Source organism: Chiloscyllium punctatum, chromosome 4 (genome assembly GCF_047496795.1).
Source record: "Chiloscyllium punctatum isolate Juve2018m chromosome 4, sChiPun1.3, whole genome shotgun sequence".
Classification (NCBI taxonomy): domain Eukaryota; kingdom Metazoa; phylum Chordata; class Chondrichthyes; order Orectolobiformes; family Hemiscylliidae; genus Chiloscyllium; species Chiloscyllium punctatum.
Genome location: NC_092742.1, coordinates 46,253,744 through 46,270,356, shown reverse-complemented (window position 1 = coordinate 46,270,356; position 16,613 = coordinate 46,253,744). Strand labels below are relative to the sequence as shown.

At 38.1% G+C, this 16,613-nt stretch overlaps 1 protein-coding gene across 6 annotated transcripts in view; it reads right to left on the bottom strand.

The window, feature by feature from the left end:
* Positions 1-7,013: 7,013 nt before the first annotated feature.
* Positions 7,014-16,613, bottom strand: part of LOC140476253 (tumor necrosis factor alpha-induced protein 2-like) — a 70,280-nt gene continuing 60,680 nt past the window's right edge. For all 6 annotated transcript variants that reach the window (XM_072568562.1, XM_072568563.1, XM_072568560.1 and 3 more), the window contains 2 exons: positions 12,214-12,335; positions 7,014-9,103 (listed from right to left, as the gene is read on the bottom strand). In XM_072568562.1, the coding sequence (XP_072424663.1) occupies positions 8,947-9,103; positions 12,214-12,335 (279 nt within the window). In that variant the 3' untranslated portion in view covers positions 7,014-8,946. The remainder of the gene's footprint in view (positions 9,104-12,213; positions 12,336-16,613) is intronic.

The following is a 16,613-nucleotide window of genomic DNA, read 5'->3' as shown; positions in this document are numbered from 1 at the left end:
GTCAGAGGCTGAGGGGTGACCTTATAGAGGTTTACAAAATTATGAGGGACATGGATAGGATAAATAGGCAAAGTCTTTTCCCTGGGGTCAGGGAGTCCAGAACTAGAGGGCATAGGTTTAGAGTGAGAGGGGAAAGATATAAAAGAGACCTACGGGGCAACTTTTTCACACAGGGGGTGGTACGTGTATGGAATAAGCTGCCAGAGGATGTCGTGGAGGCTGGTACAATTGCAACATTTAAGAGGCATTTGGATGGGTAAATGAATAGGAAGGGTTTGGAGAGATATGGGCTGGGTTCTGGAACTAGATTGGGTTGGAATATCTGGTCGGCATGGACGAGTTAGACCAAAGGGTCTGTTTCCGTCCTGTACAATTCTATGACTGTATGACACACAACAAAACAGAAGAACATCAGTAAATGTTTTGTGGTTACTGTTAAAATGCAGTTAAACAAAAGGATGATGGTCCACCTTACTCATATTATACTATGATAGTGGCATTTTATTATATATAAAGGATCTGTTTATGAATCAGAAAAATCAATTTCTTAGAAACACATGTACAGGTTGATTAAAAGTAACTCCATTGATGTTGGGGTACAGAGAAAATTCACTCGCAGGTTGCCTGAGATTGAACATTTCAGCTATTTAGAGAGGCTGGGAAATCTAGGTTGTTTTCTTTGGGGCAGAGAAGGTTGAGGGAGATCCTGATAGAGGTGCATAAGATTATGAGGGGAATGGAGAGGATGCATAGAAAGTTGTTGATCCCCTTAGTTGAGGTCAATAAGGTGTTTAAGATGCAAGGCAGAAGGTTAAAAGGCGACTTGAGGAAAGAGTTTTGCTCCCAGATGTGGTGAAGGTCTGGAATGCGCTATCTGGGAGGGTAGTTTAAAAAAATCCTTGGATGAACATTTAGAATGTCATAACCTTCAAGGCAGTGGGCCAAGTTCTAGAGTGACCAGTGTAGATTTTGCATAGTTTTGGCAATACACACTTGAAGGGTCAAAGGACATCTTAGGTACTGTATAGTTTTTTGATTTACATCAGTATTCTAACAATATGTCCCGATGAATGCATGACAACAAGTTTCAATAAAGTGTGTAGTTTTTCAGCAATGGTCGACTTTTGTATCACATAACTATTTAAACAAAACCATCATATATATTTTATATGACAGTTAAAAAAGATCTTAATATGAAGAACAAAACAAAATTTCAATCTTTTTCTTTACAGATACTCAATCTTATTGAAGCATTATTCTAATCTTGATTCTTTATTTCATAGTTAACTAAGTCTTTCCAATTTCAATGTTCTAAGAACATCTTTCTCGTTCTGAAGATTTGGATTTCTTTTCAGTTCTAATGGCCTAAGCCTCTTTTGGTTGTGACAGCTTGAAAACATCTTCTCAAATCCTCAAAGCTTGAAGACTTCACAAAACTAAACTACACTGCTGCTAGGGTAAGCAGTTCTTCTTAACTGAAAAACTAGTTCTTTTGAAGTGAAACTTGATTCTGAAATGAACTCAAACTATTAGTAATTCCTAGTTTTCTTTCTCTGCTTGTCATAAAAGTTCAACTTTTTAAATGTTTCTTCAATTGACAACATAGATATTCGGCTAGGAACATAAATTGCACGTTTTCTTGGCAATTATGTCTTTAGTTCACTGTTCCAAATGTGTTTGTGACCTCTTTACAACAAGAATTACATTCTCAAAGCTGAAACCATGCATATATTTTACTCGTACTTTAATAATCAAATTCCCAAGTATATTGAATACCTTTACCACAATTGTTGTAAGTAGTTATAATTAATCACTGAAATATTTGGTGCAATGGCTATATTTAAGAACATGATCAAATAGAATACTTGTTTGCTTTTATATGAATAGACTGGATGATATTCTTATATTCATTAGCATGTTACGACTGCAAATGTGATGCCATTATTTAAGAAGGGGGCAAAGAGTAATCCAAGAAACTACAACATGTCAGCTTGACATTAATAGTGGGAAAACTGATGGATGCCAAATTACAGCATAAGGTAAATATACATTTAGAGAAAAACAAATTAAGTCACATTGCTTTGTCATGGGCAGGTCATGTCTGACAAATTTAATTGAGTTATTTGACAAGATGGCACAGGCAGTAGATGAAGATAATGCAGTTAATATTGTATACTTAGACTTTCTGAAAGCATTTGATATGGTGCCATATGACAGGTTGGTTAGCAAATTAGAAATGTTTGGGATTAATGGGTCGTTAGCCGCATGGATTAGCAGTTGGCTAAAAGATAGGAAACAGTGGGTAGGTATAAATGGGTGTTTCTCAGACTGGAGATGAGTTGAACATGATATTCCCCAGCGATCAATGTTGTGGTTCTTGCTTTTTCTGATTTACATAAACAGTTTAGAGATGGATGTTAAGAGCAATATTTCTAAATTTGCAGATGGTACTAAGCTAGAGGGCATAGTGAATTATGAGGATGATACTGAGTGACATCAGAGAAACATAGATAAGTTCACCAAATGGGCAGCCACCTGACAGGTGAATTTCAAAGCAGAAAAATATATGCATTATGGTAAAAGGAACATGGAGAGATAATGTAGGATCAATGGTACAACTTTGAGCGGAGTACAGGAGCAGAGGAATGTTGGGGGTCACAAGCATGATTCTCTGAAGGTGGTCAGGGAAGTTGAAACAATTGTTAAGAAGGTTTATTGGATCCTTGGATTTATAAACAGTGGCATAGAGTATAAAAGCAAGGAAGTGATGCTACACCTCTACGAATCATTAGTCAGGTCACATTTGAAGTATGGCATTCAGTTCTGGGCATGTTATTTAAAGAAGTATGTTTAATCCCCGGAGAGAGTTCAAACATGTTTACTAGATTCCAGGAATAAGCGATTTTAGATACAAGGGAAGATTAAAGACCTTATTGAGGTCAAAATTATGAACAATTTAGGCAAGGCAAATAAGGATATTCTGTTTTCACTAGATAGGATGTCAGTAACTAGGAATCACAATTTAAAGATTGTTAGCAAGGAGTGAAATGATGGGAAATTTCTTAAATCAAAGTATTGTTAGGATTTCAAACGTGCTGCCTGGGAGAGTGGTGGAAGTGGATTCCACAGGAGGTTTTAGAAGAGAGTTGGATATGTATTTGAAAGAGATGATTTAGAGGGCTACAAAGATAGGGCTGGGGAATGAGACTAGCTGGGTCGGTTTTTCAGGAGCTGATACAGACTTGATGGACTGAATGGCCTCTTTCTCGAGTGTAAAATTCTATGATTCTACAGTTATATAATATTTACATCTATGGTTTCATTTTTCAATGAGACAATTTTAGACATTGATATTGAGAGGATTTAGGGGAATTGCTTGGAAGATTCACAGTTTTGGCATCGTTCCTCATGCTCCAAGTAAATTTTGAAACTCAGATCAAGACCTTCTGGAATTTTCTGTTGAACATCTGATTTGATAAGGCACCACACATTAGGCTACTTAGTAATGTGGGACTCCATGGTTCTGCAGGTGGTTTATTAGCATGGGTCGGCATCAGCTATGTGTGTCATGGAAACCTGAAACTAGTGGAGTGCCACAGGATCAGTGATGGAGCCACAAATGTTTACAATACTGAAACATATTAATGACCTTGATGAGCAAACTGAATGTACTGTAGCCAAGTTTGCAAATGAACAAAAGCAGATGGGAAAGAAAGTGTTGAGGATGACACAACAGGTGGAATATAAACGGGTGAAGCAAGTATGCAGATGAAATATAGTGTGGGAATTGAATTGAATTGAATTTATAGTCATGCGTGAGGCACAGTGAAAAGCTTTGTCTTGCAAGCAATACAGGCAGATCACATAGTTAAGTAGCATAGATAGTAAATAATAGGTAAACAGTGGCAAAAACAAAAAACACAGGTACAGGCAAATGTTCAGAGTTTGTGAGTCCATTCAGTATTCTAACAACAGTAAGGTGGAAACTGTTTTGAAACCGGCTGGTGCATGCGTTCAGGCTTCTGTACCTTCTCCCCGATGGTAGAGGTTGTAGATAAACATTGTCAGGGTGGGATGGATCTTTGAGAATGCTGGCGGCCTTTCCTTGACAGTGGGCCTGGTAGATGGATTCTATAGATGGGAGGTTGGCCTTTGTGATTGTCCGGGCCTAGTATACCACTCTCTGTAACTGTCTCGGATCTTGAATGGTACAGTTGCAGCACCAGATAGTGATGCATCCAGATAGAATGCTCTCAATGGCGCACCTATAAAAGTTGGCAAGGGTATTCGCCGTAATGCCAAATTTCCTCAGCTGCCTGAGGAAGAAGAGATATGAGGAAAACGTGAGGTTATGCACTTTAGCAGGAAGAATAGAGGAGCTGCATGATATTTAAATGGAGCAAGACCACAGAAAACAATATCACAGAGGCTATTTGAAAATCCTCATGTATAAATTACAAAAAAACTATCTTGCAATTTCAGCAGAAAATAGGGGAGGAAAAAGAACTATTGACCTTTATCCCTTTATTTTTAGAGTAAAATGTTGGAGAGCCTTGCTAAAACCATACAAGGCACCAATTACACCACACTGGAATACTGTGGATTGTTTCAGTCCTCTTATCTAATGAAAGATAAACTGGCATTGGAGGCAGTCTAGAAAACTTCACTAAGTTTATTCTGGGTATGGAAGGATGAGGAGAGGTTGAATAGTTTGGCCTGTAGTCTTTGGTGCTTAGAAGAAAGAGAAGTAATCTTTGGACAAGAATTATCCATACAAGATTCTTAGGGGACTTTGCAGATTAGGTGCACATGTTGTGGGTTGTCAGGCATAATCTCAAAGAAAGGGGTCTCCCAAATAAGACTGAGATGAGAAGGAATTTCTCTTGCAGAGGGTAGTGAATCTGCAGAATTCTTTACTGCAGAACACTGTAGAGGTCGGATTGTTACAGATAGTTAAATTGAGATAGAAAGTGGAAGCCCAGTGGCTGGGATTAATGTACGGAAGAGTCAACAACTGTTCCAATCTAGTTTATTTTGGCCCCATAAAATCTGAACTTCAAAAAAAAAACTGATTGCTGAAGTCCAGGTAATAAAAATGTTTGTGAAATTTGCTGTGTGTTGGATTGTATAGGATTTTTCTCAGCTTACCGGCTAAATAATGCACTACAAAAAAATTTCAGATTTCCAAAAGTATTAATTATAGATATATCATCAGTGATTTTGAACTGGATTGACATATACCAACACAATTTAATTTTGTACTTTATCAGCACCCTGTTGTCTTTCAAAGAGTGATGACTAGGACAATTGCTAAGCATGCAACTTCCTATAATTTTGGAATCAATGCTGATAACAATTTCTATTCATTACTACAATGCCTGTTGCTTTTCAGAAAGAAATCCCCTCCAATACCCACTGACGTTACATTTCCAGTGTGGTAAGAGATTTTAAAAGACCAATTTGTTTCTATCCATCTGGCACAGCATACTTATTTTTCCATAAATCAGCTGTTTTATTTGACTAATTTAAGTTATATAAAAGAACTAGTCTGACAATTTACATCATATTGTAATTTCAGACTCCCCAAAATAAGAAAAAAAAGTGCATACAAATTCCACCATGGGGCTTGAAATACTGACATTTGCATAAACTGTTAATTACTTCAAATAAGTCATGGATGGTGTTTAACGCAGACAATTGTATTACAGGATACATGCATATATTGCTTTAATTCAAGTTATGACAACTGTCTTCTACCTTGGCACCCTATGGCTTAAGATTGATTGCTCATCCAATGCCGCCAGCTGATTTCTCCTGGTCCAGTTTCAAGTCCAGTGACCCTTCCTTAGAACTGATGGTAACTGGGAAAATGTTTTTTAAAGCAGAAGATAGGGTGGGGGGGGAAAGGGTACGGAGTAAACAATAGGTGGAGATAGAGCCCAAAGAGAGAAAACAGTTGGACAGACAAAGAAGTGAATGACGATCTGGCTAGGAGGCTGAAAAGCTACTAATGGGGATAATCAGTAGCTAGGAGGAGAAAGTGAGGATTGCAGATGCCGGAGATCAGAGCTGAAAATGTGTTGCTGGAAAAGCGCAGCAGGTCAGGCAGCATCCAAGGAGCAGGAAAATTGACGTTTCGGGCATGAACCTTTCATCAGGAAGAAGGGCTCATGCCCGAAACGTCGATTCTCCTGCTCCTTGGATGCTGCCTGACCTGCTGCGCTTTTCCATAATCAGTAGCTAACAATGGGTTGTGTGTAATAGCAGACCATGTGATAACAAGGCGTCTTGTATGGGGGTTCGGTAATGACATAGGAGAAGGTGTCTCATGCCCTAAAATTGTTCATTGTGATATTGAGTCCAGAAGGCTGTAGAGTTCAAATGGAGCTTGGAGCCAACACTGTGTATGAACTTCAATTTGCAAACTAGAAACTGTGTTATATAACATGTCTGGTTAAGACACTGAAAAACCCAAATAATAAGTTGAATAACTACTACATTGGAGAAAAGAAGGTTTAGGGGTGATTTGATAGAGGTGTACAAGATGATTAGGGGGTTAGATCGGGTTGACAGTGAGAACCTTTTTCCACGTATGGAGTCAGCTATTACAAGGGGGCATAGCTTTAAATTAAGGGGGGGTAGATATAGGACTGATGTTAGGGGTAGGTTCTTCACTCAGCGAGTCGTAAGTTCATGGAATGCCCTGCCAGTAGCAGTAGTGGACTCTCCCTCTTTATGGGTATTTAAGCGGGCATTGGATAGGTATATGGAGGATAGTGGGTTAGTGTAGGTTAGGTGGGCTTTGATCGGCGCAACATCGAGGGCTGAAGGGCCTGTACTGCGCTGTATTCTTCTATGTTCTATGTTCTATGTTCTACATTTTGTTTTATTGTTGAAGAACTAGAACACAGCCAATAACAATGTGGTTAAGACTTTCAATGTGCTTCCAACAGAGAATATTACAGAAATTTGTTTAAGAGACACATTATTTTATATATGCATTAGAAAAAAAACACAAGTAAAGATTTTTAATACTGTATAAATAATGCTAGAACACAAGTCTGCACAATTAGAGTTTGCATCTAACATAGCAATTATATTTGCTTTGGAAATTTTAAGTCTATTACATTGCATATTTTAGTTTTAGGTATATTTGGAAACTACACAAACATTTTTAATTCTGTAGAACTCTGTGCAGAAATATTTATGCAGCTGTATCTATATACTTTAACTAAATGACAGTTGAAGAAAAGTAACATGAATTATAACATAAAAATTATTAAATGCTCTCACAGGTAACCAGCTATTAAAATACTGACAACTTAAACAGAGTAGCCCAAAATAATTGTTCACAGTATCAACAAATGTTTATGATGTTCCATTTGGCTTTCCCCTTCCTTCTGTTTAGTGTGGTTATTAAACCATTTAACTTATGCTACACAGAGGACACAGAAGTATTGACAGTTCACTCTCTGGTACTATCATTAGTTATTTCTAATTTACTGTCTTCAAAGAAGCTCATTAGCACCAAATGTAATTAGTAGACAGTACATTTTAAAAAAAAATTACAGCTATCCCTGTTTTATTGTTATGTCACAAGACACTCAATAATTGTGATTTGGAGATGATAGTGTTGGACTGGGGTGTACAAAATTAAAAATCACACGACACCAGGTTATAGTCCAACAGATTTATATGGAAGCACTAGCTTTCAGAGTGCTGCTCCTTCATCACAACCACCTGATGAAGAGCAACGCTCTGAAAGCTAGTGCTTCCAAATAAAGCTGTTGGGCTATAACCTGGTGTTGTGTGATTTTTAACTCAATAATTGTGCCTCTCCTACTAAGATGCAACACCTAGTGATCTGTGACAATTGGCCTGGAAAATAATAACAAACTTCATAATCCAAAGTGTGAAAATTGTTTGTATATAAAATATTCTAAAATTCTTCGGAGGGTCTGTGTGGACTCAATGGGCCAAATGGCCTGCTTCCACAATGTAGGGGTTTTATGATCTAACAACAAAGACTCGATTTTATGGTAATCATGAATCAACCAAACGGTTGTAGAAAGTTATCTTGTTTACTATCCTTCAGGGGAGAAAACCTACTGTTCTTACTAAGTCTGAGCGACATGTCAATTCAGACCCCTGGCAAGATGTTTAACTATCGACTACCCTCTGAAATGGCATGGCAAGTCACTCAGTTCAAGGACAATTAGGGATGGGCAACAGACACTGGCCTTGCCAACAATACACACATCTTATGAAAATGTAAAAAAAAATTGAAAAAAACTTTGAATGGATTATATTCTTGACATTTTCAGAATGACTTTGCTTTCTGTACAAAAATTGCCTTGAATGTGAACCATTGCAGTGTGGCCTTCAGACCCGATCAGGACCTCGTTATGCAGCAGTTTGTTGTTCTGTTTAATGTCAGCCGGTCCCTACTGTCTATTATTAGTCAGATAGACTATTTCTTATCCACTGCTGCTCCAACTATGCAAAAGCAGAATCAGTCAACATAATTTGATAATGACTCTCACCACTACTGCCACTTGCTTTGATGAATAATATCAAAGCAGCAACAGAATCTGAACTAACAGTAGAGTGTCAATATATCTGCAATACACTGTTTGAATCCAAATGTACAAATATAAGTTAGAGGTAAATTTGCATTTTACCACAGGAATGTTCTGTAACAATGTAGTCAGAAATCCCTAAAGAAATAAAGTTCTTTCAGATATGCTGAGGAAAAGTGCTCCATAAAATGCAAGTACTTATTTTTCTAATTAGACAGCAACCACAGGCTGGTGGGTGTGTCACAATAGGAAACACTCCATTGTATAAACAAAGTGACAAGTTACCATTCAACTGCACGATATCCAACAATGATCTGTTTGTTGTTTAGTAACATAAATCACTCTTTTGTTGCTTTCTCGATGATTTCTAGAGAGCCTTAAATAAGGTAGGATTGGAAAAGAGTTTCCTCTTTATGGAAGAATTGGAGTCATTCATTGGTGTGTTGAGAATTTTCAGAATCTTCTTTTCAACTGATCTTTTCATGCTGACTTTCATGGACAAGATGGCTCTAACATGCTCCTTTCTGCAGAGAATGGACCATTTGATTAGGATGAATAGTTGAAAAGAGTTTCATTGAAACAAAAGCTACATTTAAAATTGTGGGATATAGATAAAGTCATGTTACTTCTGCAATCATAATTACTTATGCAAGGTAAATGAACTCACACCAGTGTATAATTGTTTCAGCCAAGAGCTGAGTCAATAAGAATGAAAACTATGTGAAGGAAATACATAATTGTTTTTGTAATAGCAAAAATGTGCATACAAGACCGAAATGTGCCTGCAAACAATGGTAGACGTTACAGACAAATAGATAAGGTGCTGCGAGGGGAGGGGGTTAAGCTAGATATGCCTGTACAAACAGTAGTTATACGCATCTATTTCCCGCTTCTGCAAAAACAAGAACAAACCACAATCAAGAAGTCATGAGGTCATAAGGTCATAACAAGTAAGGGAAACAGTTGGTAGTGAAGGAAGATATACCTAACAATGGACCACAGCAGGATGTGGTCAAACGGCCTTGTGAGGCCAGAAATAAGCATTTTGTCATAGACAAGGCAGGATAAGGCAAGCGATTAACAAGAGTAATGGGCACCGGTCTTAGAGAAGTGGGAGATGTAAACAGGGGAGGAGCAATGGGAGGAGGGAATAGGAATGAATTACATAAATATTGTGGACTTGTTGAATTCAGTGTGTGTGTGTGTGACTGCCTTTGTACACAGTAGACACCACATCCCTCTTGCAACAGTGAAATAAATGAACTACTGATTAAAATCTTGTCTCGGACTGAAATTATTGAAGTGAGTGAGCTTCGTTTCTCACACAATCAACAGAAAATTGAAGAATAATATTCTGTCCAGCACACTGACAATCTATGGTCAATAGCTGACTGCATATATGTGGGAATTGCTAACTTAATCAAAAATTCTAGAAGTGAATCATCCAATTATAATAAAATCCTTGTGCTTAAACAGGAATCAGAATTCTCAATTTTGGAACTTGCTGTGGGATATAGGTAAATTAATGTTACTTCTGCAATTCCATTTTACAAAGGAAATGAGCTCACACCAGTGTGTAATTGTTTTAGCCAAGAGCTGAGTCAACAAGAATGGAAACAGTGTAGAGGAAATGTAGAATTGTTTTTGTATTAGCTAAAATTGTATGTCAGAATGAGATGTGCCAATGAACAATGGTAGGCACGATGGGCAAATAGATAAGATGTTGTGAGAGGATGAAGTTAAGCTGGATACGCCTGTACAAACAGTAAGTATAAACATCTGCTTCCCACTTTTACAAAAACACAGGAACAAACCCCAATTAAAAGGGTCATAGGGATCAGAATGGCCTCGGGAAAGGCAGAGATGAAGGGGGTAGATAATGATGAAGAAAGGATCTGCCTAACAATGACCTACAGCAGGATGAGGTCAAACAGCCTTGTGAGACCAGAAATAAGCATTTTATCACAGACAAGGCCGGATAAGGCAAGAGGTAAACAGGGGTAATGGGGGCCGGTCTTAGGGAAGTGGACAGGGGAGGAGCAATGTAAAACAAAAGACATCAAATCATATAAATATTATGTATGAATTGAACTTGGTGTGTGTATGTCCTCTACCTAAAAGGCACTGGACATCACACCCACTTGCAAGTGTAAAATAAATGACACTACTGATTCAGATCTTGTCTCGGACTGAAATTATTGAAGTGAGTGGGCTTTGTTTCTCACATTGCCTTCTTTGAATTTTTGTTTCAATTGCGTATGATATTGCACTTAAGAAATTTCCATACTGGATGCTAAAGAATCAACATTAGCTACAGTACTCTGTAGGAACATTGCTGTCTAGGTTGACTGATCCCACACTTTAACCACTTTCACTCTGATAATGCCATTGCTTTAAAGGAACTGTTAAATGTACTTGATTGTATTAATTGCACAAGCATTTTAAAAATTATTTTGATTTGTATCATGCCATAGGATTGCCAACTAAATTCATATCAAACTCCAAGGTCTCAATATTCCAAAAATGAAGCAGATACTTTATGTCACCTATAGGAAAACTCCCTGGAAGTGGCTGCAGGGCCCCTTTGAAACAGATGCTATGTCTGGATTGAGAGGCTTGAGTCAGAGGTTTGCAATTGTTGCATGTGATGCACTATAGTTTTACAATTTTGGAAAGTCCAAACTCATTCATGTAGAACTTAATAGAGACTTTGCCTGTAGCCTTACAGCATAGCACAAATTCCAATCATTACATGACATCAAGAGACCAATGCTAATTCAATGCAGAGTGTAAGACTTCACGTCAAAAGCAGCACCAGACAAATCTTTGAATGAGAAAGGGTCTTTATGGAGTTACAACAGATTATTTGCATACAGGCTATTTGCATACCAAAAAGAATCATACCCTATTGTGCATTAGTCAGTTTGCAGAGATTTACTTATATTGCAAATATACTGAAGCTTTTGCATGGCAACTGATGATGGCATGACAGCATCCTGTGTCATTTAGTTAGCTCTCGGACAATGCCACAAACACTTTTGAACAATTCAAATTCAGTCTGGAATATCTGAAAGGAGCTGTAATATCTACAGAAACTGACTATGCGCTCAGTTCCTGTAAAGATTTTTTGCTGGATCTGATTGCCAGAATTTTCTAGGAAAATAAGAAATAACAGGAAATTGCATGAAAATGTCATTTAATTGAGTAAACCATGGCTGAGTCATGTATAGCAGTTGTCTGGTTTTGTGAATTGGGATTTTTTTTGCTATTATGTTTAGCTCCACTTAACCATATATTGAATACATACTTTTAGGATTTTGCTGAAAATATTATAATAACATTACTTTTTAATAAACAAAGACATTTTTGTCCTTACACTCTTGCATCTTTCAAAAAATGGAAATGTCTTATCAAAATAATCAGGATGACTACAAAACTTAAAACACTGAGAAGAACATTTCGAAATCTTTAAAATCTACATGATATGATTAACTACCTTGGAAATTTGATTTCTTTTTGGAAAAGAACAGAATTCAATTAGTAAGAGGTCACTGTTTTTCCTTTGTTATAAGTGTTAGGTTCAGATGTATTGGTGTTTTTGAGTTGTATAGTTGTATTTTCTGACTGTTCTTACCCAATATCTGGGAAATCTCGAAAAAGTGCAGCAACTTCCACGATAATTGCATCAACATCTTTTAGTCTGATGATTTCAGCTATTTTAAGGAGGGCTGATTCGAAAACTGTGTCTTCAGGTCCCTGGTTAAATGGAAAAGAAAAACACTTCTCTTCTTAGCTACTTTAAAAAAGAAATTATATGACACTGGTGACAGAACAGTTATCAATGTGTATTGATAATGTGGTGAATTGAAATGAGCTGTAACCATTACCCAAAACCTGATATAAATTGATACAATGATCAATACATCCTTTCATTTTTGTTATTATTGATGATGGTACACCACCAGATTTCCACTTTGTTGCAAAACAGATTGAATGTAACGGCAATTTTGTCAATTCTGTCATTCACCAGCAGCTGGAAGAACGTCACCGCTCGGGGAGCCCAAAATGCAAATATTTTCTTGCGGGCTCTAGACAGGGTCTCGTGTTCAAAAGTTCCCAGTGTATGATTGAGGAAGCCAGCATTGAGATTTGGGGGAAGGCTATGGGGTGACTCTGGTAATCCTACCAAAGTGAATACTTCCTCACTTCCCCCATGACATGGTCCAACTATTCTTGTTCAATTAGAAAACCACTCTATAGTCCTTTACAACTGTTTTGAAAAGGCCTTAGTCAATCTTGTTTACCAGCAACTTGAATACATTACATTCATCTCCCTAGATTGGAAACAGTTAAGGCCCAAGCACTGATCCTGTTACAATGCTGCCTATACAGAAATGACCTGTTTATTCTTAATTTGTTTTGTGTTCAATCTCAGTTCATAATAATTAATTATTTCTGGATTAGTGGTGCTGGAAGAGTACAGCAGTTCAGGCAGCATCCAACGAGCAGTGAAATCGACGTTTTGGGCAAAAGGCCTGCCCGAAACATCGATTTCGCTGCTCATTGGATGCTGCCTGAACTGCTGTACTCTTCCAGCACTACTAATCCAGAATTTGGTTTCCAGCATCTGCAGTTATTGTTTTTACCTAATAAATTATTTGCAATTCCACACACCCTTATTTTATGTAACAACATATTTTTGTGGTACCTTGAATACCTTCTGAAAATCCAAAAGTACTACATACATTGGTTACCCTTTCTCTAGTTTTCTAATTATATCAATCAAAAACATTAATAGATTTGTCAAATATTGTTTCCTAGTCATAAAACCTGCTGATATGGTGAATGCTTCAAGTGCCATATTATCACTCCCTTAACAGTAGATTCTAGCATTTCTCATACTATTTATTTCACATTTTTTGGTCATTAGTTCCCTGTTTCCTTTCTCTAACCTTTCTTGAATAGCTGGCTTACAGTTGCAGAAAGTTGAGGAAATGTCAGAACTTCAAAATTGATGTATCCCCCGAAATAACTCTTCAGGGAAAGCATCCTATCACCAATCACCCATATTTACAAATGTATAGTCTTTGATAATAGCAATGCCGTCAATGAGTTGGACATTCAGCAGTGCAATATCCTGAACATTTATCCTTTTATGTCAGCCAGAGCTCCCTGATTGGACCTGATTAACAGACCCAATCAGGGAACTCATATTCTAAGAGGTCCAACTGGCTAACTTTATCACAATAACCCCAGTGTCTAGAGGCATGTCATGCAAAATCCAGGATTATGGGCCATCAAGGTTTGGTTACACTGCTTTCATCAATTAGTTTTTCTTTGGTAAAAGCAATTATTTTAAATTCCCCACTCTAATTAGAACCTTGATTCTACATAATTTCTGATATGTTATTTTTGTCTTCTACTGTGAAGAAAGCCCTAAATGAGTGGGTTTTTACTTAGCTGACCACAGAGTCATGGAATCATATAGCACAGAAATAGGCTCTTTGGCCCAACATGTCTATATTGAGTAACAAACACCAAATAATACTAATCCCATTTATCTGCACTTGGTTCATATCCAACAATGCCCTGGCATTTTAAGTGTTCTTCAAGATGCTTTTTAATGTAGTGAGAGTAGCTGCCTCCATGATCTTCTCAGGTGGCATATTGCATATTTCTATCTCCCTTTGGGCAAACAAATTTTCCTCAGTTCTCCTCTAAATTACTTACTCCTCACTTTAAATGTGTGCCATGTTGTCTTCTTCATTTCTGCCATGGGAAAAGATTATCATAATCTATCCTGTCTATGCCTTTCATAATGTTGTATACCTTAATCATATCCTCCCTCAGCCTCCTCTAATCCAAGGAAAACAAACCAAGCCTATCCAGTCTCTCCTCATAACTAGACTTTTCATTTTAGGTAACAATGTGGTGTGTCTCCTCTACACCCTCTCCAGTACGATCACATCCTTCTAATAGTGTGGTGTTCAGAACTCTGTACAGTACTCCATCTGTCACCTAACCAAAGTTTAATAAAGTTCTAACAAAATTTCTTTGCTCCTATGTTCAACACCCCAGCTAATGAAGGCAAGCATCCTGTAGACTTTCTTCACCACCTTTTCTACCTGAGCTGACACCTTCATGGATCTATGGACTTGTACACAAAGGTCCTTTTGTTCCTCAGTACTCCCTAGGAACCTACCATTCATTGTGTATATTCTTCCATTATTAGATCCCCAAAATATATCACCTTGCACTGATCAAGATTAAACTCCATCTGTCAATGCTCTGAAATATTTACCAGTTGATCAATATCAGACCTGAAAGATGGTGAACTATGCTTGGGTCGAGAGTGTGGTGCTGGAAAAGCACAGCAGGTCAGGCAGCTTCCGAGGAGTAGGGAATTGATGTTTCGGGCATAAGCCCTTCATCATTTAAGATCTTACCCACATCCACTAGCTCTATGCACAGGTTGCCTTGTGGTCTCTAATAGGGACCTTTCACTGGTAATTCTCTTACTCTTAATATACTTATAAGATTAGATTCCTTACAGTATGGAAACAGGCCCTTTGGCCCAACAAGTTGAGACCGACCCTGCAAAGAGTAACCCATCTAGCCCCATTCCCCTACATTTATCCCTAACTAATGTACCGAAACACCATGGGCAATTTAACATGGCCAGTTCACCTGACCTGCACATCTTTGGATTGTGGGAAGAAACCCACACAGACATGGGGAGAATGTGCAAAGTCCACACAGACAGCTGGAATCGAACCTGCGTCTCTTGTGCTGAGGCAGCAGTGCTAACCACTGAGCCACCATGCCACTGCCAAATTCTTTGAGGTTTTCTTTAATCCCAACTGCCAAAGCTATTTCATGGTCCTCCATGCCCTCCTCATTTCCTTTTTAAGCAACCTCCTACATTCTCTGTACTTTTGAAGGGCCTCCCCTGTACTTAAATGTGCTGTACCTGACATATGCTTCCTTCTTTTCCTTTATCAAATTTTTGATATCCCTTGACATTTAGGATTCCCTGGATCTGCTGCTCTTGCCCTTCACTCTTAGAGGTACACACTGGCGTTGAATTCCCAATATATAACTTTCAAAAGACTCCCACTTTCCAAATATAGACTTACCTGCAAGTATCTGCTCCCAGTCTATGTTTGCCAGATCCTGTCCAATGATACTAAAAATTTCCTTCCCCCAATTTAGTTAACTTAAGCTTTTAGACTATTCCTAACCCTTTCCACAATGACTTTGAAACTTACAGATTTATGGTCACTATTCCCAAAATGCTCGCACACTCAAACTGCAACCACTTGATCAGCTTCATTCCCTTGGATGAAGTCTAGCAGGATTATGTACATACTGGTGCAAGAAACCCTCTGCATGCACTTTCAAAATTCCACCTCGTCTAATCCTTTCACACCTAGGTGAACCCAGTTAATGCTAGCAAAGTTGAAGTCCCCTACAATTGTAACCCAAGTTTTCTCACATCTTTTTGTAAGTTGCCTACATATCTGTTCCTCTATCTCCCTGTGACTATCTCCCTGTAGTACAATCCCAGTAATCACCCCTTTTTTTCTGTCTAAGCTCTACCCAGATGGCCTCATTTGAAGACCCTTTGAGGACACCCTCTCTCATTGCTGCAGTGATGATTTCCTTTATCAATAAAGTATTGCCCTCACCTCTTTGACTTATCCCATATTGTGCCTGAAACTTCTTTACCCTGGCATGTTGAACTGCCAGTCCTATTCTTTTTCATGTGTTAGTGTTTGCAACAATATCATATTCCTTTGTGCTAATCTGCCTTATCAGTCATGTTCCTTGCAATAAAATAGATACAATGCAGTTTTCTAGACCTCTAATGTGCCTTATCATGCCCATGTCCTTTCTGGCTTCTAGACTCTCTTCCTTCTACGTCTGATTGGACCTTGTTCCTGACTTTGCATCTGCTCTGTGTCCCATTCCCTGCCAAATCAGTTTAAAACCTCCCCAACAGCACGAGCAAAGGATATTGGAGCCATTCTAGTT